Source organism: Cyprinus carpio, chromosome B6 (assembly GCF_018340385.1).
Source record: "Cyprinus carpio isolate SPL01 chromosome B6, ASM1834038v1, whole genome shotgun sequence".
Taxonomy (NCBI): Eukaryota; Metazoa; Chordata; class Actinopteri; order Cypriniformes; family Cyprinidae; genus Cyprinus; species Cyprinus carpio.
The window spans coordinates 9,275,609-9,301,639 of NC_056602.1; the positions used below are offsets into that span (position 1 = coordinate 9,275,609).

A 26,031-nucleotide genomic window follows, 5' to 3' on the forward strand; every position below is an offset into this window, starting at 1 on the left:
GTCCTTATATTGAAACAGTCTGTCTCTAGATTTTAAACATTAAAAAAACACCACACTAGAGCACACTGTTTTCTTAAAAATCATCAGCAAATAAAATAAAATAAAAACACAACTAATATTCTTTAAATGTACATAAAAATGTAGAGGTGATTTTATTTTGTATTCAAATACAAACACATTTCAATTTGGAGTAACATTTTGCTGAATATCCATCATTTCTGTCTGGTCTTAAATCTAAAATAATAATAATAAAATCAGTTTGAAAGGACTATAGAACACAGTAATACTAACTACAGATGAAACAAAACTGTCCAAATATAACCTTAAAAACACCATGAGTTCTTCTTCTCCTTTTTTTAATTTCATGTTTTGAATAATGTATTGGAGACTGGTCACAAGCCAGAGCCTTTTGATTGAATATGCAGAATTTCCACAATTAACCTTGTACATGAGGACAGTATTTCAAGGAGAGAGAAAAAAAAAAATCTGCTTTTACTGCCATCTAGTGGGCATAACACAAACACCTATTATGTTTTATCAACACCACTTTGTATGAACTTGTCAAAGTCTGGTGGCTCAATAACAGTGGACATTCAAGGGTACAAATGTTATATGAAATCATGCAATTCGGCAAATTACTGTAGAAGTATTTGGTGAATAAAAAGTTGTTTTTTTTAACAAAATATCTCATGGGTGTGATAATGACTGTAATTCAAGTTGTGAGCAAATAGGTTGTGATCACATAATAATAATAATAATAATAATAATAATAATAATAATAATAATAATGAAAATGTACTGTCACCTACATTGACAAATAGAATTAGAGCCTCTTAAGCTCTTCGTCTGTAACCATTTCTGTTAGCAGCAGAACGGCGCACACTGTAAACATCTGCAGTGTGATGCACTAACTCTATAATCTCATTATAGCATGTCAGTTCCACTGAGCCCAACACCTAGTACTCTGCTCTCAAAGATCTTTTTGAAAAAAATAAAAATAATTAATAATAAAAAATTGGAAGGAAAAAACAAACCACCTAAGCATCATTTTGACATTATACTGTAAATATTCTTAAATATGTGGTTTATGTGCAAAACAACAAAAAAAGTTTGTGTTCATTTGTTTGTTGGTTGCATAACTGAGAAGCATTTCACTGTGAAGGAGCAGATTTAAAGGCACAGATTTTTACATGGACAATATAGTTATGTTGTCCCAGACAGCCACAGCTCACGGGAAAAGGAAGTGTGGGTGGAATACTGGAATGTATTTCTAACATGGGTGGATTCATAAAACTGGAATAATGCAAAATACATTGTGGAAATAGCTTTATACATTCGCCCTTTCTGAACTGTCCTGTATTGTTGTAAACATACTTTATCTTCTCTTCCCTTAGCTGCAGACACAATAAAAATGCAAAGCAAATCCTTTCACTACAATTACTGAAAAAAAACAACAACAATCTATTCACATTCTCTTTCCCAGCTCCATCACTAGCCCCAAGTAAACTTTGTTTTTACGCGAATGCTAGTGTATTCACAACACTTCATGGATTCAGTTCAGAATTTATAAATATAATGGATTAATTACAATGGCTATATTTTTAGAATGGGCTGTGGGCGGGGTTTGTGCTGTACTGGTTTTGGGGGAGAGAAACATGCTATGCATACAGTGTGCGTGACATAAATTTCATCATAGATAGATAGATTTTTCCCATATGGATAAAAAAAAAAAAACTTTTCAGTAAAGCGCTATAGACCATGAACAAACCCAACCAACTACAGGGTGAATCCTAACATCACAAACTTTCATCTGAAGCAAAAAGTATTTGAAAATCAGACAAAAATACAAACACATACAACACATATAGCGGCTTTAGTGAGGGAATGAACTACAATTCCATGAAGCAGTATGAATGATATGAATTGAAAAATCAAATATAATAAAATCAATATTCATTAAAAACTGTTGTTTAATTCAGTGGAAACAATATATTTTAAGTTTATTGTAAAATATGTATAAATACACAAATATTTAAGTTTTATGAGCACGTAAAGAGACCAACTCAATTATGTCAGATTCTCTGATTGGTGGACCTTTCTATACAGCATCATGGGTAATTTAGTTTTCAGTACAAATTCTACCAATTCCACATGACTGTTTTTAAAATTAGTTAAAATTTGAACAGATGGTTTATAAAGGTTTAAAAGTTATCTCAAAATCTATTTCCCCATGGAGACTTTTTACTTACAGGACTTGGCTGTTACACGCTAGAATCTGCATACTACATGTATGCTGGCATATAATTCTAACCACGTTAACTCTGTATGCTTAAGGCTGATTTATACTTCTGCATCGAAACTATGCCGTAGCTAAGCCGCAGGTTGTGCATAGTATGTGCAGGCTATGGTGTAGCCAAAAACATCACAGCGCGTCATATCTACATGGACCGCAAGGGCTGTGCTTGGTCTGCTAGTACCCCTCCCTCCGTATTTATTTGAGTTTTGTGAGTGTTTTTTGCACTTTAATATATTTTAATGTTACACCTTCTTATTTAAAATAAAACAAAGCAAAGAACAAGTGTCTTATCATTTATTTTGAAATGTAGCATTACATCACTTTATTGTTCGTGACACACAGTTTTTCTGTCATGGTACGTTACAAGTCCTTGTAGAGATTGAAAGAATGCAATCTTCTGCTGTTCCATTGTCATCTCTTTTTTGTAGTTTTAAATAAATTATGTTCTTTGATATTTATTCGCCGCAGTCACGGCTGATGCTTCTCCGACAAGCTGCTTCTTCTTCGGCTTTTATCGTGGTACTGCGGGTAACACAAGCAACATTCCCATGGACACTGCAGATTAGCGGTTTGCATGTGTACTACACGTCGACGTGGACAATGACGCAGAAGTATAAATGAAAACCGACGCACAGCCTATGGCGTAGAGGCTACGGTGTATGTCCAATGCAGAAGTATAAATCAGCCTTTTCATTGCAGATGCGTCTTGAATTTTTTTGTGGCAACACTGGCCTAGGCCATTTGTTTCGCAGTCAAAAAAAGGTGAAGACACAGTGTTTCCAAGTCCTCGGTTTTCCCGTGGAGTTAGTCTACTTTAACACTGTTGCCTCGGGTTGTTTTTCATGTCCGTGGGTTGAAATGGCCCCAATAACATGATAGCCCCTGGAATGCAAATTTTACCAGGGGAACCCCGCAAAAAAAATATATTTTATCCCCTCCGGAAAATGATTTTTACATGGGAGACCCCTCTCGAAACGCAATTGGGCTAGGTTTGGGCTAATTTTGAGTAGCAATTGGGTGGGTTTGTTGTGAAAACCTGGCAACCCTGAGCCAGATCAACAACAATAACAAACTACTTGAGAAGGCAAGAACAGCAAATGCCTGCATTGACGAAAGCTTGTGTGAGGAGGTTAAGAGATATCTGCAACTCTAGTTTAAGTACTGTAAGTACAAAGACATTTTTTTTTGTCATAATTTCTGGGGAGAAATAGCGCAGACACTGGACAAAGTTAAGATGTTTACACATGCTATCAAATGAAGTAGGCCTATACTTTGAAAGGCTATGGAGTTTGACTTTATGCATATGCTAGCATCTGTCAGAACTGAAGTATACTTTGGGCTTAACTCCACCAGTCTGTAAGGTAAATTACATTTAACAATGAGGAATACAAAAACAATGGTAATTCATCCTAATGAGGCAGCAACATGAAACGTGCCACAATACAAAATCCTAAAGTTTTGTAGTGCATTAACAATTGTAAGTCAAGTGCTCACAAAAACATGTTCCTTTCAGAACATTTCTCTTTGGTTTCAGTAAGATAATCAAATAGCTTTTACTAGAGATCTGGTTGACAGATGTTAAAATGGACAAAGAGTGCTGCTAGCGGTCAGCTAGTCTACAGTTACCCCACTGTTGCTTCTTTGGAAGCTCCTCAGGTGCTGTTACTTGGCTCTTGTTCAAATATCAGCATGGCGAGCTGGGAACGTGACCCCTGGCTCTCCAGATTGCTCTGAAGACAGCGGTGGAACACATCCTCACTTAGCCGAGGATCGCAGGTCCGGTTGCGGTACGCCTGCCGCAAAGCAGGCTCGACAGCACGGAACACGTGCAGCCCCGAATACTGCACAAACACGTCATATAGATCCAGGTTCTCCAGCAGCTCCTCATTCTCCTGCAAATCCCCAGACATCCGTGTGCGCGAGGACATGTAGTCAGAGTTGTAGAAACACGCCTCTTCGAAAGTGTATCGGTCAAAGTGACCCACTTCCCTGACCAGGTCTGGTGAGGCAGGAGGAACCTGGTTTGGATAAGCCACACTGGGGTCAAATTCTTGGAAATGGATGGGAAAGAAAGCCTGCCAGCCACTGATGGCATTCATACGACAGCGATTCAAGAACTCGGAGTTGAGCACAGTGTCAACGGTGACCAGGAGGAAGAGTGTTTCCACCGGATGCTTCCTAGATACAATATCCAGGATCCGCAGGAGACCTGGACTTTCTGTCTTTATGCTGATCCAAGACACCTTCACGCTGGGATATCTGTGCTCGACGGAAGTGATCTTAGCTTTGACCTCTGCAAAGACGTCATTTGTACTCACTTTTTGGGCCTCGGCGGGTTCGTAGATGAATAGGAAGTTAAGAACTGCATTCTCACCAGTCTCAAACAATTTGGAGGAACAGTGATCCAAGAAGCGCAGCGCTGCATGGGAGTCATAACTGGTGAGAGGCAGGAGGACATGGACTCGTGTAGCCTCGGTGACATAAGGCATGGGGATAATCTCTACTTGGCTGAGGGGTCGCACAAGGTGTACACGGAGTGTGATAGATTTCTGGTGACCAGACTCAGTAGTGGCTTGGAACTGCAGGTCCAAGGTATACTCCATCCCTCGTGTATGGTCCAAGCGCCTGTAACCGTTCACCAGCCGTGGAGCACTCAGCTGTACAAAAGGGTTGTATTTTTTGTTGAGCTCTTCAACAGCGACCTTGATGACGTCAGTCACATCATCACGATCAGCACCATTGAGCTGGCATTTAGGAGCACCGTCCACACAGGAGAAAAAGTTATCTTCGGTAAAGTAGTCCCAACGCAGTACCTCAAAGCGGGTCTTGGGTTCAAAAGGAGGTGTGATGCCGATGGGCCACAAAGCACTCTTGTTTCCATCCACTGCTAATTCACTGACATTCTTTATTTCAGACTAAGGGTGAAAAGCGAGATTCATGAAAAGCTGACAAAATCCATAAAAACAAACACAACACTGTATCTTCAGGAGAAAAGGCTTGTCACTGGGACAGTACACCTTCATGCCTTTCAATAATCTTAAAATGTGCATTTTAGTTTAAGTATATTAAGATGTCGTATAGTACCCTTTAGATCAGTGGTTTTCAAACAGGGGGCCTCAGCAAACTTTCAAGGGGGTTCAAGATAACAAAACAACTAAAATATTTAGTAATATATTTCTTCTTCTTCATAAATGTTTTATTTATTCATAAATGTCTCTTTCTTTTATGCAGTTCTCAAACTTTTCATTACACACCACCACATTTTGATCTCTGTTCTGTTTTCATTTTTTTGCGGGTTTAAATCTGTTGAAAAGTTTTGCTTGTAAGTGAAACAGCATCTCAGTGGGCAGTAACTATGCACCAGAATGAAAGACCTGTTTCTATTGATCACTCTCGCTTTGTACACTAGTTTGGCCACACCCACTGCACGGTCCCGAACAGAGAGCGAGGTTGTGGCGTGAAGAACAACACGTCATTGTCTAATGTCATGATCATGATCTTCTTTAGAACACACTTAAATGCCAGTTTCAAAACTTTTTCAACTTGGAAGCAAAACCTTTTTAACTCACAAATAAAGATTTTAGACCCACAAAAAATTACAACAAAAGAGGAAGCAAAATATATTGGTGCATAATAAAAAGTGTGTGAACTACTTAAAGGAAAGAGAGCATTTGTTTGCAATGCAAAGTGTTTTGTTATCAATTACTTTATTTTTGTAATTAAAAAAATTCTTAGCAAGAATGTAATTTTGCTCTCAAACACAATATGTTTGATTAAATGGGAAAAAAAGACAAAACTAACTCCATACATTATAATATTGTTGTGAGAAGTGTGGGGCATCAAAAAATAATAGATCCACTGCTTTATGGTGGGTTTTGGTGATAAGGTAGAAAGATGTACCTGTGAGGGTACTGCAGTGACAAGCTGAAGGTAACGTTTTACCAGCTGAAGGCTGGTTTTGATGGCTTTTGTTAGCAACATTAAAGAAATGTCTTGCATCATGTACAAAATAAAGAGCTAAAAAAGCAGTGCTGAAGTAAGATATATTGTGTTTGTAAATAAGTTGAAAATCTAACCTGTAGTTTTTCAATCTCTTCATAGGTCTTCTGCAGTTCTATTTCTGTGAAATGTTTGTGCAGACGATACATAAGTTCTGCACTGGTCACAGGATGAACAGTGAGAGCATTCTGGAATCCATCATTCCCCATTCTGGAAAGGTCCATATTGTTTTCCATTGTAAAATAATTATAATTCAGGGCCTGAAGTAAATCAAGATTAATATTAGGTCAGAATATATTATTTTACATAAATGTATTTATATGTATTGTGTTTTTCACATGCCTCAACATTTGGCACTGTAACAAGAATGTGGTCATAGTTTCATAGACAGCACCTCTAGGTTAATTCTGGTCAGCTGTAGTCAGCAGACCTTTGCAATTTGCAGTAATGCTGTTGTAACCATGCTAATTAACTGCACAAATCGCAGCAGGTCTGCAGCTGGCCTGCCGAGAACAGTAAGTCATTTACTTTGTGGCTCAGCATCAGAAGTAGTACATCATTCCATTAAAGTAATGCAGGTTTCTGGACACTATCTTGTTTTATGCTGGATCCAAACAGCATGTTCAGGTCTGTGTGAATTACTGATGCATTATGTTCAGGTCACTGCTTTTTATGTCAATGTTCAAAAGGTCCAAATTTGAACAACTAGACTGTCCTGAACACAGTCTAATGATATGTTGCCTCCGCATGAGACTGATAGCTCACCTAATGAGAGCCAATGTTTTTGGTTTCTCTGTAGATCATAGAAGAAATCATTATTTTTAATATTATTACCACTTGCAGCAATATTTATGTATTATTACTTAGTTATTTATTTATTTATTTATTTGCTTTTTAATGTTTTTTTTTTTTTTTTTTTAGTTTTTTTTTTTTTTTTTGTTTTTTAGTGTTTAAAACACTAAAACAAACACTAACCCCTAACCTTGGTAGCACATCCTGATAGAAACCATTACCCTGTTGTCACAAATTGATCCATCCATGATTTTTCTAAAGTCTAAACTTAATCTGAACTTTTCTTGACAGATGACTGCGTAATTGAGTTGACAGATGAAAGCTATAATGTGGGGTGGGGTAACTGTTTTGCTTCCAAAAAATTAAAACCAGTAATTGATTTCCACTTTATAGCAATTAGTCTACAAATATATATTGAATGTTATATATATATATAATATATATATATATATATATATATATATATATATATATATATATATATATATATATATATATATATATATATATATATTATGAAATCATGTAATGTCATTTTTTAATTAGTCTGAATCTACAATGATTTTGCATTAACTTACAATTTATTTACGTTTTCTTGAAATAAAAATAGCTATTGAAAAAGTGTTTAAAAAGTTAAAAAACCTACAACAACTTTGTAGCATTTCTGACTGCATTTACAGTAGAACTAAAGCACGGTCATATTTTTGTGTCCTTGTAACATGAATCCTCTGTCAGTGGGTTACAGATGTATTTTGTATGAGACATGTGGCTCAGAGTACCTACAAAAATATAGGGCCAGAAAGATGTTTTAATGTTTTTAAAAGAGGCCTCTTATGCTTAAGTCTGTTTTTATTTGATAAAAAATACAGTAAAACAATAATATTGTTATATATTATTCCAATTTAAAAAAACTTTTAAATAAATTAAAACATTTTAAAATATGATTTTTTCCTATGACAGCAAAGCTAAATTTTCAGCAGCCATTAATCCAATTTTCAGTGTAAAATGATTTTTCTGAAATCATTCTAATATGCTGATTATTAATGTTGAAACCAGCTGTGCTGCAAAGTGATATTTTTTAAAAGATTTTTGATAAATAGAAAATTAAAACATCATCATTTATTTAAACTATAGCAGCATTTATTTACAAATATAGTCATTTCCAACATTCTTAATGTCAGTTTTGATATATTTCATGCATCCTTGCTGTATGAATGCATTAATTTCTTAAAAAAAAAAAAAAAAAAAAAACCTTACTGACCCCAAACTTTCCAACGGTCTTGCAAACTTGCAGTGTAAGTCATGCAGAAAACCTGAATCAAATCAGATCAGCCTATTAAGAGCGCAAAAGTATTCCATCACCTCTATGCCAAAGCACTTAAATAGGCCAGCAGACATCACTCATGTTTAATCCCATTTAACACATCAACTCACAAACTAATAGCTTATCACACTTACACCATTTGACCAAGCACATGTACTATTCTATACTGTCTCTGATGTGTATTACGTGCAATACATGTTTTGAACATATGCAGAACATTTTCACATGACTGTGAGCTTGTTTTGAGTATATCAATGTACCTGCCTCAGAATTTTCAAAATACTGTGAACTATTGATTATTTGGCCTCCCTGTTGCATTGAGCCCCTCAATATATAACAGCACACCCTCTCAATAAAGCGTGGACCCTTGGGTAATGTGGTTTCCTGTCGAAACTAGAGACCCTAGGTGAAAAATGAAGTCATTTGTTACCAGCATAAACATTGCCAACTAAGGGAAACCAGCTACATGAAAAGTCCACTTTATCAACACAGGCCTGTTATTAGAGTTTGCCAGGATGATCTGTAAATAGTTCAGGCTCTGAGCCCCCCAAACCTCCCTCCTTTCAGCTTATTTCGGCACACAGCTTTCTCAGCCACATTTGCCCTGGGATAGATACTATTTTAGCTTGTGCCTAATTTGAATCTCATGATATGAGAAATGTAACTGCCTTGGTGATTACAGGGAATAAGCAGATGCAGAACTAATCCTGGTGAAAAATCTGTGTTGTGATTTAGTGTATTTCTTTAAGAATGATAAACAAGAATGAACAAAACAGAACAAAAGTTACAGGAATAGTTCACCCAAAAATAGTATGTATTATGTGGAACTTAATTTCCATCCATGCATTATCCAAAACTGTTTGTCCTATGCTGGAGCCTATCCCAGTGCCTTGGGCTGAAAATGTAATATGCGGGGGATTTAGTTTCAATATAGTTAAAGGAATAATACTTTTTTTTTTTATGTTGAAAAATCACTCACCCTCAGGCTATCTAAGATGAAGATGAGATTGTTTCTTCATAAGAACAGATTTAAGAGTTCAAACAGCTGATAAAAACATCACAATAATCCACATAACAATAGGTGATGGAAGCATTATTACGGATTATGGATGCTATTATGGTATTTTGGCCAGAAGCAACAGTTTAAAGTTAAAATCACATGATGGATATTTCTTACAAACACTCAGCTTTTCACTTCATAAGACATTAATTGATGGACTGGAGTTGTGAGAATAATTGTGGATTATTGTGATGTTTTCAGCAGCTGACGGCACCCATTCACTGCAGAGGATCCATTACTGTGATGTATGTAGTGCTAAGTTTAAACAAATCTGTTCCAATGAAGAAACAAACTCATCTATGTCTTGGATGGCCGGAGGGTCAGTCATTTTTCAGCAAATTTTCATTTTTGGGTTAGCTATTTCAATAAAATTAAAAGCTGATTAAAAAAAACTATGAAAACAATGCAATTTTGATTTTTTTTTGCTCTGGATTGTTTTCAAGACTGGATTTAAAGGGGTAGTTCAACCAAAAATTTAAATTCTATTATCATTTACTCACCCTTATGTTATGTATGTCTAACATACATTATCTGCCTTTGTGTTCCACATAAGCATGAGGTTGAGTAAATGATGACAGAATTTTCGATTCTAAATGCTCATGAAAATATTGCATAGATGTCATAACCCAAATTCGAGTCCCAGTTAATCATTACCTCTTACCTCATATTCCTCCACACAGCTCATGCCAGCATAATCAATGATACAGCGACCGAGCCACTCATCAGGTCTGATGCTTACAATGTCAGTCCTGCACTGCTCCAAGAAAGGCTGGAGCTTCAGAAGTAGAGCACGGGATAGTAGAAATCCCGGTCCACTGTGACAGTACCTCCCCTGGGTTTCACCTCCAATGAACTCTCCAGGGTGGCCCATGTAAAGCTGAAGGTCCATGCTCAGGTGGCTTACTAAAGTCTTCAGCCTTTCCGGCTGGGTGTAGGTATCATCCTGGACGAAGAAGAACCAATCGTAATCAGAAATGTGATGCTCTAGAAGATATCGGACAGATTGAAACATGTTTGGAACTGGACGCTCGTCACCATGGGCCACCACAAACATTCCATTAGGTAGTTTACGATTACGAGTGCCTGTAAAGAAGATGAGCCGGCCATCCAGGTGGTGGTTAAGGGTCCGGTTGATGGCCACAGCTAAAGTGCTTATGGTGGTTTTAGAGGTAAATACAGCGACAAAGAGACGTTCACGAATTCCAAGCTCTGTGCTGGCATACTTGGCTCTGGAGAGAGAAAGATTGAGGATAAAATAATAACATGAAGAGTTAAAAAAAAAAAAAATCACAGCAGAGTTGAATTAGGAAGTCACAAGTACAGCTGGGTTTGATGTGTCATTTGGTTAAATAAACCAACCCAACCTTCTATAAAATACCACACACAGAAGTCCAAAATAGGCAGCAGCAGTTGTGTCATTATTTACCCATGTCATTTGAAACGGTCATTATTTCCCATGAACCCCAAAATACTTTTCATGCAGTTAATTCCATATGACAGCTCGTAGTGATAGGACAAACCAAAATCTGAAACCATAAGACATATCTCTAGTGAAAAATAAGTATATATTAAAATGTATTTTAAACACGTGCTATGTATACTACAAATACATTTACATATTTATGTACTTAATAGTTGTACTTTAAGTACTAAACTGGTATATCAAAAGTCTGCTACATTAAAACAACTAATTTTGTACTTAATGCATTTTCATTTTGTGCAAGTAGTGCTGAAGTCCAACTAAAGATATACTAAGTATATTTGATTGTGCTAAGGTGGAACTATTGCAAGTATATGTTGTGTACACTTTAAATATCTTGCATTTAAAGATCGATTTTATTCAAAGATCATACAATCCTCATCATTAATGACATTAAAACATATTTTAGGCTTCATATTAAGAAATGTGCATTGTGCACAAGTAGTACTCCATAAAAAGTTTAATTGTAATTTTTAGATTACTGCATCTCAAGCAATATGTCGGTAAATATGTTAACAGATTTGAACTAAGCTTAGTATATAGTATTTTAAATATATTAATTTTTTTTTATTAGGGAGTAGCTTTGTGAAGAAAATTTAGGCTAAAGTTATTCAACGAAAATGATCTGCCACTCTCAAATCTCATTCTCTTTTCCACACTTTTAAATTGGCGTTTTGTGTTTAGTTGAGACACACGAGTAAATTAAGATTTTTTGGCATCCATGAACCTCAATGTGAAACTAAACTAGATTTCAGAACTTCAGCAGAGAAGATTATTAGTTAATGATTTCACAATTTAATTTTCTTTGTTTCTACATAAAGCTACTGTGCGACTTCATTGAAAGCTTGAAAACCATGAAGCTTGAAAAGTTTTACTATGCACCACTATACTGCGTAAAGGTTCTCCAAAATTTATTTTGTTTCATAATAACAACAACATTATATTAAGTATTTAATATTAAGTTTAAAAATGTGCTTAGATTATGTGCTACAAAACTGATTATGTGCAGCCCTACTATTTATTTTTTTTCTTATTCTCTTAGGATAAATCTTTGACATATTGCCAAAAAAATGTTGACAGGCAGCTAGGTGTTTATTCCACACAGAAAGTTTTTTTTTTTTTCTGGCTTCTGAAACTGCAGACATCATTCTATGTTTTGTTTTAGCAGAAACTATAGTTACTATATTAAACTTTAAAAAAAAAAAAAAAAAAAAATATATATATATATATATATATATATATATATATATATATATATATATATATATATATATATATATATATATATATATATATATATATATGTTTCTGTATGTCTTTAAGGATGCTGCTGATTTGTTGACACTCTCATTGTAGTTCAGATTACTAAACCTCAGATTTGTGACTGACAGCACGCTCTAGGTGACCTGATGACATCATTAGCCCGCATCAGCTTCTAGAGGCCAAAGGGCAAGATTAGAGTATTTGCTCTTTAAATAGCAATCGCCCTAGTATAATTTTCCCTCTTTTGTGCATAAAAGACAAACCAGGTAACTTTAGTTTAGCTGCAGTCCTCTTGCAGAAAAGCACAAACAAAATAAATCAGCTTGAGATGCTGTTTTTATTATTATTAATACTACTACTACTATTGTTATTATTATTTATTTATTTATTTATTTATTTATTTTATTTTTAGTGCAAACTGCTCACAACCATTCATGCACGCTTTAAATACACCCGAGAGACGTCAGTCAGAAGGCGCTCTATAGAATCACTGGTGGAGCTCAATGCTACACCTACCTGAAAACTTTCTTTGGAGGACCTTCCTGGCGGCTCCCATCCAGTCAGAGTCGCAGGACTCATCCACCCAGGTGACGCTGAGGAGACTCAGAGTGAATCCCAGAGAGATGCCCACAATAATAGGCCCGGTCGGCCTGATGAGAGACACTAACATTGCAATTCTCATGCTTTCAGTTGCTCCTCAGCACAATGAGGAGATGCTTTTAGTAGAACGCGGCTGAGGAATTGCGTCCCTCTCTCTCGTCACACCTATAAAGACAGACGCGACTGTCTCTGTTGCCTTCTGACGTGTCATCGCTCCGGACTCCGCCCTTTACTAACCAGACGTCAGTCAATGCAAATTCTAAGCGCTGATTACTGCCATTCGACAGAGGCATGGATGGGGGAGGAGCCAAGTGCGAAACCGCAACAAACCTATCATTAACTCCAGCTATAATTTAGGGGTAAAAGCGAATTTGGTCGTTTTGCCTAGGATATTGCGAGGAAACCGCGTTTGACCTGGAAAGTTTATGATCTTTCTTTGTCTCACTAGAGGGCGACCATTCTGTTTGAGACTATGAATGTAAACCTACATGTGGACGCGTTAGGCAAGGGCATACACAATGAAAAATAAAATAAACATAAAGAAACTCCCATACTTAGGTTTTATTTTAAACATTCAATTAAAAAGAAGAAAAAAATATTCAGAAAAAAAAACCTAGTTGAAAAAATGACTGACCATGTGAAAGGCACAGACTAATAATACTTATACATAGCCTATACTTTAAAAATTTAACTTAGTTGTAGAAATGATTGTTGATGTGATTTTGAGTGACTATATTTTATTGAGAGGAGTACCTAACTTAATTCAAGCTGATTGAGCCATCTCTACCATCTGGTAGAGGTATGTTAAGCCAAAAAAATCCACTAGATGTCAGAGTGTCAATCAACAGCATTTGTCACAACACTTCTTCTTTGATGGATGTCAGAGAGAAAGAAATCACTCCTGCCATGTAAACTGTTTTTGGTGAAATTTTGCAAGGTAAGCATATTTTTTTGACATATTACACTGTAAGAGCCCTAACTTTACAAAATTATTTTACTTGGTGCCATGAAAAAACTTTAGTATGTTTTCAATAATTTTTCAAAAACGTGCTCAACCAAATGGTTGATTTGTCACTTTATGGTAAATGTAGAAAAGCTAAGCTAATGTTTTCAGATAATCCATTTCTGCTGTCAGAATGTACTATTTGCTGAGAAATATAACTTTCTGATCATTCACAGCTATGAATATGACACAGCTATTGTTATTTCTTAATAAATATATTGAGATAATTTCTTAAATATGTATTTTTTTGCCACTTTTGGATATTTTTTGAAATAAATATAATTAATTCATATAATTAATATGTGGAAATCATAATTATCAAAGGAAATTACTTCTTAAATGACAAATGCTGGTGTACTAACATTACTAAAATTGTAAGAGATTGTTATTTATTTATTTATTTCTACAATTATTAGATGGATGTCAACAGTTTCTATGGTACAAGAACACACACTCTTCAGGCCCTTGTACCAGAAAACCCCCAAGACTCTGATGCTGATCTCAGTGATGTTGATGATCCAATAGAGGATCCGGATTATCACCCTGTCCGAGAAGAGGTAGCTGGTGACAGTTCTTTTGAATCCCTGGATGAAGATGATGCTCCCTCAAAAAGAACATCCTCTTAAAAAGCTTCCATGTAAGAAAAGAAGAAAAGGAAAACACACTCTAAAAACTGTTTCCTTGAAGGAGCCAGAGGATAGCCCTGGCTCAAGTTCCCCCCTCAGGCCCACACAATGGCACAAGAAGAATCTGGAAGCATGAAGACATTGATGAATTCCAGGTCACAGAAGCAAGATTTGAACCCCCTGTGGTTGTACAGTCACCCTTCCAATACTTCAGAATGCTCTTCACTGATGAGATGATTCAACATGTTGCTCATCATACCAACCTGTACTCTGCCCAGGAGCTGGGGGATCCAATCAAGACCAACCCAGAAGAGATTGAAGAGATTTTCTTTCCATGCTACTCTTTATGGGTGTTTTCAAATTTCCATCACTGGAGGACTACTGGCACCATGAGTCACGCTTCAGTGTGATAGCTGATATCATGCCAAGGAAGAGATTCCAGCTGTTACGCCGTTATATTCATTTCAATGACAATCAGCAGTGCAACGAGAATCCAGATCGATTTTACAAAATCCGTCCACTCTTTGACATGCTTCGCAATCAGTGTCTCCTGATACCATCCACTTACAAGCACAGTGTGGATGAGGTCATGATAGGATACAAAGGCACAAGAGCTGGCTCCCTCCGCCAATATATTGGCAATAAACCAGACAAGTGGGGGTTTTAAAGTCTTCTGCAGAGCCAGTTCATCTGGGATCATTCATGACCTGCTGATGTATCAAGGGGCATCCACATTCTTCAATGTCACCCTCAGTGAGGAGGAGCAAATGCTACCTTTAGGAGCCAAAGTGGTGACAACACTATGCAAAACTATACAACAGCCACGTCTTTCGGTTGTCTTCTTTGACAACTTTTTTACAAGCTTTAAATTGGTCCAGACCCTGCAAACCTCCTTGGGTGTCCAGTGCATTGGCACTGTCCGACCAAACCGCACTGGTGGAGCTCCTTTGATGACAGATAAAGAGCTGATTAAGAGAGGGCGTGGGTCTTATGACTGCAGGTCTGCTGAAGGGGTGATTGCAGTAAAATGGTTTGACGACAAGTGTGTCAACCTTTTAGAAATGCCAGTGGGATCATGCCTCTTTCAGCTGTCAATCGTTGGTGCAAAGAGTCCAAGGAAAAGATCACTGTCCCATGTCCATCACTCATCCCTGCTTACAATGAGCATATGGGTGGGATTGATCTTTCTGACATGCTGGTACACTTGTACAAGACCCCAGCCAAGTCAAGGAGATGGTACATTCCCCTGTTTGGATATATCCTTGATCTGTCCATTGCAAACTCCTGGCTGGTCTACAAGAGGGACTGTGGCCTACTAAATGAGAAAGCAATGCCTCTCAAACGGTTCCGCCTGGCAGTTGCCCATAGTTTGAACCAGGTCAACAAGCCTGCATCCAAAGTCGGTCGACCATCATCCAGCTCTCCACCACCACCAAAGAAACACTACACGCCAAGACCCTCACTTCCAAAACCGCAACCAGATGTGCGATATGACAGCTTGGGACACTGGCCACTACACTGTGACAAGCGGGGGCGGTGCAACTACTGTCCGAAGGGGGTGTCAAGATGGAAATGTCAAAAATGCAATGTTTTCTTGTGCTTGAACGCAAACCAAGAATGCTTTGCAGCATACCACCAGAAATAAGAGGGGGGTTCTCATGTTCATTGAGCACTCATGCTGTTGCACCATTACACATGTAAGAGATATTGCTGAAATGTTTTACAATCCCTAGTGTTTTATATTGTTTGAAGGATTGTTTCTAATGTTGGCTTACTCTACACAGCATTGCTGGTTTACAAAGAAATGTTCATTTATCTAAAAAAAAGAAAGAAAAACAAATCCTGTTGCACTACTACACTTGACGGTGTGTTTCTTGAATCATTAAAGCCTAAAATGCCATTATATTACTATCTTTTGTCTTTTTTATTTTAGGTTTTGAATGCAATGTGTTTTGGTTTTGTTACTTTTAGTTATTTATTTTTGTTTATTGTTAAAAAAAACAAGAAGAAAACATGTAATTTCCTGTGTTAAAATGAAAACCTGAAATATTTTACGGCATACTTAAATAAATAAAGAAGATTCAATATACAAAACTATTTTATTTTGATTATATTTTTTAATAAATTAGTATTATAGTTCATATTTTCTGATTTCCATAGTATGTGTATGAATTCCGGTACTTTTGCCTTAAAGTGACATATCAACCATTTGGTAGAGGCCGATATTTTAAAAATTATGGGATGTGTTGAAAAAAAATACATTGAGTGTGGTAACTAATGACATAAGGAGATAAGAAATGCAAACAAAAAATTTTTCAAATGCTTTTTTCTTGGTGGGGCAGTTAAAGGGTTAATGTAAAAAGGCCTATGTAAATAAAAACATATTAATACATACATATATTAACATACATAACGATGTTTGTGCATGTTAGTCACCTTAAATATTCTGTCAAATGCTGGTTTATTCACTTTTATTGGTTGATAGATTGTTTATTTTTCTGCCTTAAGACCACTAAATAAATAAACAAATAGCTTTTGGTCCCTATACAAGAGGAGCAATTAATCATATTATCTCCAAATACACAATCATGCATTGTACATTCACCAATTTATTCCCATAAATCAGCTATTCACAGACAAATAACTATACTGTGCACAAACATGGTGCAATATACAGAAATCACAGCTCAGACCTTTGCTTTTTCTTTCATTCTGTCTTCCCCTGGAGCATCACATCTGTTCCTTCTACTGCATGCCTGCAGCTACAACTGAAGAACACAGTGGACTCCCCAGAGCTGTGCTGTGCTGTCTTTCTGTCCCACGGTCATTACAGAGAAAACATTTTTCTCCTTGTATGTGGTTGTTAAAACAGTAAATATTCTGACAGTGGGTTGGGTTTGTTACGCTTTAACTTTCTGCAGATGAAGTGGAGTATGAAGTGTTCTCCCATGGGTAATCATTTCTTTGGGAGTTTAATGGTAATTGTTTTTAAAGTGCCTTTAGTAAGAAACAATATCACCCTTTTTGAAATATTACATTTGATGTGATTGTGTGTGTGTGTGTGTGTGTGTGTGTGTGTGTGTGTGTGTGTGTGTGTGTGTATTTACCAGCTTTGTCATTTTCAACAGTGCCTTAAATTTAATAGTGTATAAAGCTCTCAGAAACATGTTAGCTGGAGCTAACTTCATCAGGCAATGTTAAAAGTGGATAAATACAAGAGAACCATTCACTGATGTGTGTAGTCTTTTTTCTTCCACTAGGTGGCAGGGATTCGTTAGATTGAGTGCCCTCAAATGGCCCCACTACATTTAGAAGATGTGCTTTTTGAGGGCCATTTGTAGAAATGCATCTATGCTTTGCAATATTTTTTTAATGCATTATATGAACGCAGATGCATGTTGAGGAAAAAACTTGAAATGATTTACAAGAGCTTTCTTTCATTTTCCATATTATTCTACAAGATAAATGACATGAGGCATGAGATTCCACTGTGAGTTGCAGCGGACCAACTGAAAAACTATATTACACCAAAGATTCATGATACTGTTTTATTCTTTTCCCCCCAAATATCCACTTGTTCAACCAAAAAAAGCACAATGAATAAAATTATAGGGATAGATTTGAAGGTCAAAGACCTTTCCGAGTGGATGGAGATGATTGTCCAGGCCCACAGTTGTGGTATTCACAGTAAGCCATCACAGTGTATGGGGCCCTGAGCCAGGCATTGTTCATTCACAGCTCACAGTTTTCATCTGAACACTGAGGCTGTTTGCTGTCTCTGGGATAAACGCAAGGAATGTATGGCAGAGTTTACTAAATAATGTCACTATGCCGCCACCTCCCTCGGAAAGCCCGGATCACATGATCATAGAGGCTTCTGCCTCTTCAACGCACCCAGTGTTATTTGCAGGACTCTGAAAAGCCATATTGACATTGAGCCTTTTATTATGGGTTTCCGTCCTGATCCTTACCCAGAGCAAACTGTGTCCAATTACCTTTATATTTAGTACAGAAGATTATAGGCTGTACTTAATTTGAAGTGAAAGTAATTTAGTGTAAATGCATATGAATATCATAAACAAGAAATGTACAAACAAATGCCACTGATGCATCACCTCTAGCATGTTTCACTGGCAGTGTATTTTATGTTCAAAATTAGAAAATAGATCATTGTAAACCTATTTTTATTTGTTTTGTCAAATAATACCTCTTAAAGGAATAGTTCATTCAAAAAATAAAAAGTTGCTGAAACATTGCTCACCCTCAGGCCATCCAAGATTTAGATGAGTTTGTTTCTTCATTGGAACTGATCTGGAGAAATTTAGCATTACATCACTTGCTGCAGTGAATGGGTGCCATCAGAATGAGAGTTCAAATAACTGATAAGACCATCACATTAATTCACAAGTAATCCACATGACTCCAGTCCATCCATTAACATCTTGTGAATCAAAAAAGCCACATGTTTGTAAGTAACGTTTTTTAAGACGCTTTTAACTTCAAACCATAACTTTCAGCTAAAATATTCATAATATTGCTTGTCCTATGTGGTTTTCATCAGCTGTTTGAAATCTTATTTTGACAACACCCATTCACTGCAGAGGATCCATTGCTGACCAAATCATGTACTGCTAAATTTCTCCAAATCTGATCAGATTAAAAAAATAAAAATAATAATAAAAATAATAATCTACATCTTGGATGACCTGAGAGTGAGTTAAATTTTTTTGGGTGAACTATTCATTTAACTACATTCAATTTAAATTCCCAGATATGTTTGATTTTCACCCAGAGACACTAGCTCAGCATACAGCAAGCGTTTTGGAGATTGCATGCATGGACATCAAGTTTTTGTTTTTCCTTTCTGGGTTTTTGTTTCTAAAACTTCCTCTTTCAATTTAGAAATTCTGTATCAATATTTAATAATTAAGTGATAAATATGGTTTAGAAATATATCAGCAATTCTAGGAATTCCTTTTTAGTATAACTATGAATTTTTAAAATGAAGTATCCCTTTCCATATTGTGTGTCATCTATCATCAAACTAACCATCTGCCAACTGATGAACTCAAGCACTAAAACTAATTGCTATGTTGTCATCTTGCAAAAAAAAAAAAAAAAAAAAAAAAAAAAAGAGAAAGATGCAAGAAAATATCAATGGCCATAAAAGGCTTCCCAATGCATCCAAAGATTGCCCTGAGAGAAATAATAGAGATCTTACAAGTTGTATCAAAGTTTGATATTCTAAACAAGATGATGATAAATCAACAAGTCAATTTAAGTTTTTCCCTGCTCCTGAAATTTGATGAGAAGGTTTGGCATGGACATTTGAAATTCATTCTGTTTGGCTTGAAAATGTTCTAACAGACAAATTTTGGCTGATAACACAGGATACCGATATAGCTGTAGGGCCAAGAGGACTGCCAAGGTCAACACAGGCAAGAGAACACTTTATGAAAAACATATCAAAAACGACAGCTGGACATCATAACACTAATTTAAATCTAAGGCCTAATGAAAACGAGAAATAAAACGAAAACAAAACGAGACAAGTTTTCTGGTTGACATTAATCCACGGGGAATCATTTCTGTTTCCAAAACAAATAAGGGCTGTGCGGGTTTACATCAGCTAAACGAGTGTCATGTAGGGTTTCTGCACCGTTTGTTTACAAACTCCTGAACTTTTTGACTTGACAGGGATTTTTCTGACGCTACGTCAACAGAGGTGGAATGCGCGCGTGCCAATAAGATGTTAATAAGATACGATAGACTCGCTGTTCAGAAGTGAGTCGCACGGGTTTACTCAGTGAACGCTCTCGGAAAACATGTTTATTTGATGCAAGTTTTTTGGTCTGACTACAGAAGTGGAATATTGGAATTTTGGACTGAGTTAAAAGCAGCGATGATTCATTTGTCTTCGCGCATCTCTTTTTTTGCGCATCATAGGATCTCCACGCACTTTTAATCGCGTCTCGGCAGTGCATTTAAAACGTTTTCATGCTGTTCTTAATTACTGCTGGGTATGATGCCAGTACAAAGACTCGCCGACCAAACACGGACACATAGGTGGGACAGTTTCAGGTAGATTTGACCCGTTTGTGGATGTAAATCCCTGGAAGATGCTCTCTATGCAGAAGAACGTCCTCTTGTTCCTTATTATCCTCGAAACGACCCTCACACCTCTGCAACGAAGGTAAGCTGCGGCTATATTAATATTCTTGTTGTTGAGCTGCTCAAATATAGTTCTCTGAAAACTAATGCAGCATTGCTTCTAAAAAATTTGTTTTGAGGCAATTAGAATTACACCAACAAACGCAGGAATTTATGACTTTGCATTCAGGTTCAACAGGCCTTTTTAAATAACAAGAGGCAATAAAAGATGTGAAAAAACTGGTTTGTTAATAGCAAATAACTTTAAGAGGGAGGGTCAAGGCTTAAAGGATGAAAGGAGGATGGAAGAGAGAAAAGGGATAAAGCAAGCAAGAGTTTAGAATCACGTTTTTGTAGATTTCCTGAAAATTCCCCACTATGAAAATAAAAGAAAAAAGAAAGAAAGAAAAAAAACTTTCATTTATTTCTAACTTTTCTTATTTGGAGAAAGCACTCAGGTACTATCAGACTGAACCCACTGTCTGTGTGTGAGTGTGTCTTTGTTTTGAAGTGTATACTATTCACTTGAATATACCTATTTCTTTTTGCACCAGGGTGGATGGCAACCCTTTAGTGATGGATCCCAATAGTATCTGCCGTAGAACTAGAACATTGGTAGGCAGACATGCTGACATGTGCCAGTCTCAGCCTGAGATAATTCAAGAAGTGGCAAAAGGTGCCCGGTTGGGAATGCGAGAATGCCAACATCAGTTCCACAGTCGTCGATGGAATTGCACCAGTCAGGGCAGAAACCTGGCCAAGATCCTGCAACAAGGTGAGGAACAATACAAAAGCTCCTCATGACTTTTACTTATAAACTCAGTTGATTTTCATTGAGGATGAAATGAATGCTGTCAGCCTTCTAACACTTAGATTAACAATGACCTTGTTCAGCAAAACTTGAGTGAGTGAATGATGACAGAATTTTAATTTTTAAATGAACTATCTCTTTAATGAAGGCCTTCATTAACACCATGTAGTTAGCTGTATGACCATTAGAGGGCATGATTGTATCAATTTCACCATGAAAATAGTTACTTGACATAACATAAGTGAAGGAAAAAAAGCAGTAGAGCTTATTATTTCGTTAGTAGGTCAGCTTACCTTATAGTGCATGTGTCTAAATGAGCCTGAGATGAGGCGTCTTGCCAATAAAAATATTTCATTTGTTACGGTTGCACCTTTTTTTAATCCAAACATGACATTCCAATTACCAAAGTACAGCAATTTATAAGTTAGACTTGTGTACATGTTAATCTGATACCAAGAGTGAGTGTGTCTTGGAGGAATCCTTTACACTAAGGGGAAAAATGCTCTTTTGGCAGGTCAGCATGTATTGAGGCAGGTCTAGACAACGGAGATGTGTGAGGAATGTGAATCTGCTAAATGAGTTATTGTTAATGTGGCAATTCCTTTAGTGATCTTGGAAGTGAGGTGGGGTGTTGTCCTGAAACAAGAGTTTAGAGAAAGATCATCAAACACATACCATGAGATGATCCACATGAAACAATGCACTTTTTCAGATGATCATGAGACAAAATATAAGGTTTTGTATTTAGACAAACTGTAGATTTTTCCCTGTTTTTTAACTGTTCTCTAGATATCCGGGAAACTGCATTTGTGTATGCTATCACAGCTGCTGGGGTGCTGCATGCAGTAACACAAGCCTGCAGCCAGGGAGCGCTGCCACAGTGCGGCTGTGTGACCCTTCAGAGTTCCTCTGAAACTTACCACGACTTCCCGGCAGAGGAGGTACTCATCCAGGCTTCACCTGTCCAAGATGGGCGCTGGGAATGGGGGGGCTGTGGAGATGATGTGGACTTTGGCTACGAGAAGTCTCGTCAGTTCATGGACACCAGACAGCGAAAAGGCAAGAGTGACATCAGGACCCTTATTGACCTGCACAACAACGAGGCAGGAAGACAGGTATGTTTACATTTCTGGGTTTGGCTTGGAACACAGAAGGATAGCATTTTACATGAGACATTGTAGTAAATATAACTTTTGCAATAGCAATAGCAAAAGAAAAAAAATATACCTCCAAAAGAGGAAAAAAATCTATAGAGAGATATGGACAGCAGTCAGAAAGAGAAACAATGTAAAATCTACATCACTCCTTCAACATCTGCAGTGATTGCTCTTTAATCTTTTTTGTAGTCTAATCTCTTACCTTAAATGAAAATATTTTATTTCTAAATTAACTGTGTTACTTATTGCGGATATGCGTCATCACAGTCTGTGAGGACATCAGTGGTCCATTCAGCTACTGGCTTTTCTGTTGCTAACTGCAGTGATTCACTGAATACAAACACTTCCACCATTTCTCTTTTCATTCTTACATTTATGTAGACAAATAAAATTGCAAATTTATCTAAGCAATATTACACAAGCAAGAGTGCTGATGTTCTGGAAATCAACTGAGTATTATTCAGCCACTGGCAAGATGCCGCGTGGAATTCAAACCAAGTTAGTTTAATATTGCTTTTGCACAACTGTTTAATGAACAATGGGTTAATATATTGAGTCACTTACATTTTAGACACAGTATTCCCAGATTCCCATATATTTTGTCTATTTTTGATCCTGCCAACAAAAATAGTTCCACAACAAGTCAAAACAGAATCAAAAAGTGGCGCCACGCACCACACATAAACACAGTTTTGTTCCTGAATGAATTAGTGTTTTGAATGGATCGAATGAGTCACTAAATAACTCACTTAAAGACTTCACTTGTCACAGCCACATAATGGTGTATCATGCAACCTGATGTAAAGTTTGCCTCGTATTTCTTGGCTAATGGCTAATTCGTGGTTGCTAAAGTTTGTATATAGTAGCAGTCTGAGATTCTTATAGAAATGTAGATTTGGGAAAATTAGGAATTTCAGTGTACTTCACAGAGTTTTTTATTACAATTGTTTATATTATATATTTATTTATTTATTTAGTTTCATCATAATAATATAGCCTTTAAAAATACACACTCATGAATTTTCATAGTAGTCAATGTACTCTACCTGTATGTGGAGAATGTGGAGAAGTTAGCTAATCTTTATCACTTTTATTACTTTTTCAAAATGTTGTTAGTAATTTGTCTAGTTTACTTAATATAAATAAAGACAACTCTGAAAGACCTTAACATTGATTGTGATGTCTTTAAAAAAATAAAAAATAAATCATATGAAATGTTATGTGCTAACAACAACAAAATAAATAAATAAATAATAATAATAATAATTGAAAAAAATATATAATTTCATAATTTCTACAGCCAGTAAAAGTAGCCAGTATGTGTTCTGCACATCAACAATCTGGTGTCAAGTCATAATTTTGTCACTTTAAATAAATGACTTGTTTCACTTTTTTTATAGCTAAATTGAGCTAAATAATGACTATTGTCTTTTTGTAGAGCTGCTTTACATCTGAAATTTGCTCTTAATTTAAAAGACTGGATGAAATGCAGGACAGATGAAGAAACAGTTGAAGAAAAAGAGCAGATGTCATCTTTTTTTCTTAATTATCTCTTGTTTTATGTGCATACAGGCCATACGGATACAAATGCGGACCGAGTGTAAATGTCATGGCCTTTCTGGTTCCTGCACTCTTCGCAGCTGCTGGAGGAAGATGCCTCTCTTCCGTCAGGTTGGTGACTACCTCATGCAGAGCTTCCATAAGGCCATCCGCGTGATGGGTGGGAATGATGGTAAATCACTTGTCCCCATCGATCCAGATACCCCTCCCCTGGATGTTAATGTTCTTATCTATTCAGATGAGTCACCTGATTTCTGTCAGACCAATCAAAGGACGGGTACAGAAGGCACACAGGGTCGTGTGTGTAACAGCACAGAGACAGGGAATGGAGGATGTGATAGCCTGTGCTGCGGTAAAGGATTTGCAGATTACACACTGGAATATGAGGAAAACTGTCAGTGTCGGTTTCACTGGTGCTGTGAGGTTCAGTGCCAAAGATGTTCTGTAAGAAAGGACGTCAGCCTTTGCTTGTGAAGTCCACTCAAGGAGTTAAAAAACAGAATTGCATCTGTAGTAGTTGTGTTTGAACTGGAAGGGCATAAGTTTTCTTTCCTGTGCATATTCTATGCAGAATGAAGACTTGTGAAAACAGGTGCTTATAATCCTCTTGCTCACATGAATTTTTTGATGGTCCACAAGACTGAGCAATATCAAGTCAGCAAGTCAGGTGGGAGCAGTGTTGCCAGGTTTTGCTAGAGAAATAAGCGACCTGGTCTAAACAAAAACAAGCCTAAATTTAGAGACCTGGTCTGGGAAAACAAGCCCAAAATAAGCTAACCCTGGTTTTTGGTTAAAAAAAAAAAAAACACATCCCTTGACTGCCTAAACCTATAAGCAACTGCTTGAAAAGGCAAGCCCAAAGTCGTTTATAAGTAGACCTGCCAACACTGTGTAGGACTTAAAGCTTTTATTTTTCCTTGGTATCTGAAAATGATCCAATGTCAGTACTGTCCAAGGTGCTGAACCCCTGACTGACAGCTGCCTCGCAGACCTAAAGATGCAGTCAGTACCTGACTGATTTAGAACATTTGTTGGTCTAATTATGAAACATTTGTCCATTGTTTTACACCTTCCAGCTTTTTTCTTCTGCACCTGCACATGCATTTTATTAACTGCATATATTTGTAACAAGTAGTAGGCTATACACTGGAAAAATGGTAACCTAAAAATGTTCTTCATGTGGCAATATTTGATGTTCTAAAATATTTTCACAAATTCATATAGAAATAGATTGAACGAGGGCTTAAATGTTTAAAAATTATATTTACCAAGCAAAAACCATGTTCAAAAACATCAGAGATGTATGAGTCACACAAAAAGAGGATACATAGGATATATTGTCTCCATGTTTACACACAACCAACTATGTATATCAAACCAAAATTAAAATGTTACATCACAATAAAAGAAAAGGAACGTGTTTCAGGAAAAGAATGAAATATTTCTTTAAGGTAACAATTGCAGGTTTACCTGTTTTTACAGTGTATAACAACAACATGATAGTGGGCTTTTTCACAATGCCAGTGTCTTACGTCTTATGCTTGTCTTTAAATGAATGTCCACAAGGTGGAGCATAAACATGGCTCTTCAATGCTGCAAAAGTGTCTGAGGCTACTGTAAGCAATGCACCTGCACCACTAGGGTTTAAAAGACCATATTTGTGTCATGGTGTGTATACCGATTTAAAAAGTATGAATGATCTAAATAAATGATTTTTTGAAGCAACAGTGTGAAATTAAATTACAAATACATATATATTTTTTTTTATCTATTTGTCCACTTATTGCCAATATTTATCTTTACTTGTGTTTTCTACACTAAAAAAATCAGTTGGTGTTTTCACTCAGAAATTGCTAGTAATTTTCACAATTAATTACAAACAGCAAGTAACACCAAATTAGAAAGACTAA

General features: G+C 36.6%; 1 protein-coding gene and 1 pseudogene across 1 annotated transcript; one reads left to right on the plus strand and one right to left on the minus strand.

Annotated features, from left to right (window-relative positions):
• Nucleotides 1–129: 129 nt before the first annotated feature.
• Nucleotides 130–13,171, minus strand: LOC109067127 (annotated as a pseudogene).
• A 6,402-nt stretch (nucleotides 13,172–19,573) lies between these two features.
• Nucleotides 19,574–25,840, plus strand: wnt6a (wingless-type MMTV integration site family, member 6a). The gene is made up of 4 exons (XM_019072694.2): nucleotides 19,574–20,636; nucleotides 21,148–21,368; nucleotides 22,194–22,519; nucleotides 24,134–25,840. Exons 1-4 carry the CDS (start codon nucleotides 20,563–20,565, stop codon nucleotides 24,593–24,595), a joined length of 1,083 nt encoding a protein of 360 aa, XP_018928239.1. The 5' UTR covers nucleotides 19,574–20,562; the 3' UTR covers nucleotides 24,596–25,840.
• The last annotated feature ends 191 nt before the right edge of the window (nucleotides 25,841–26,031 follow it).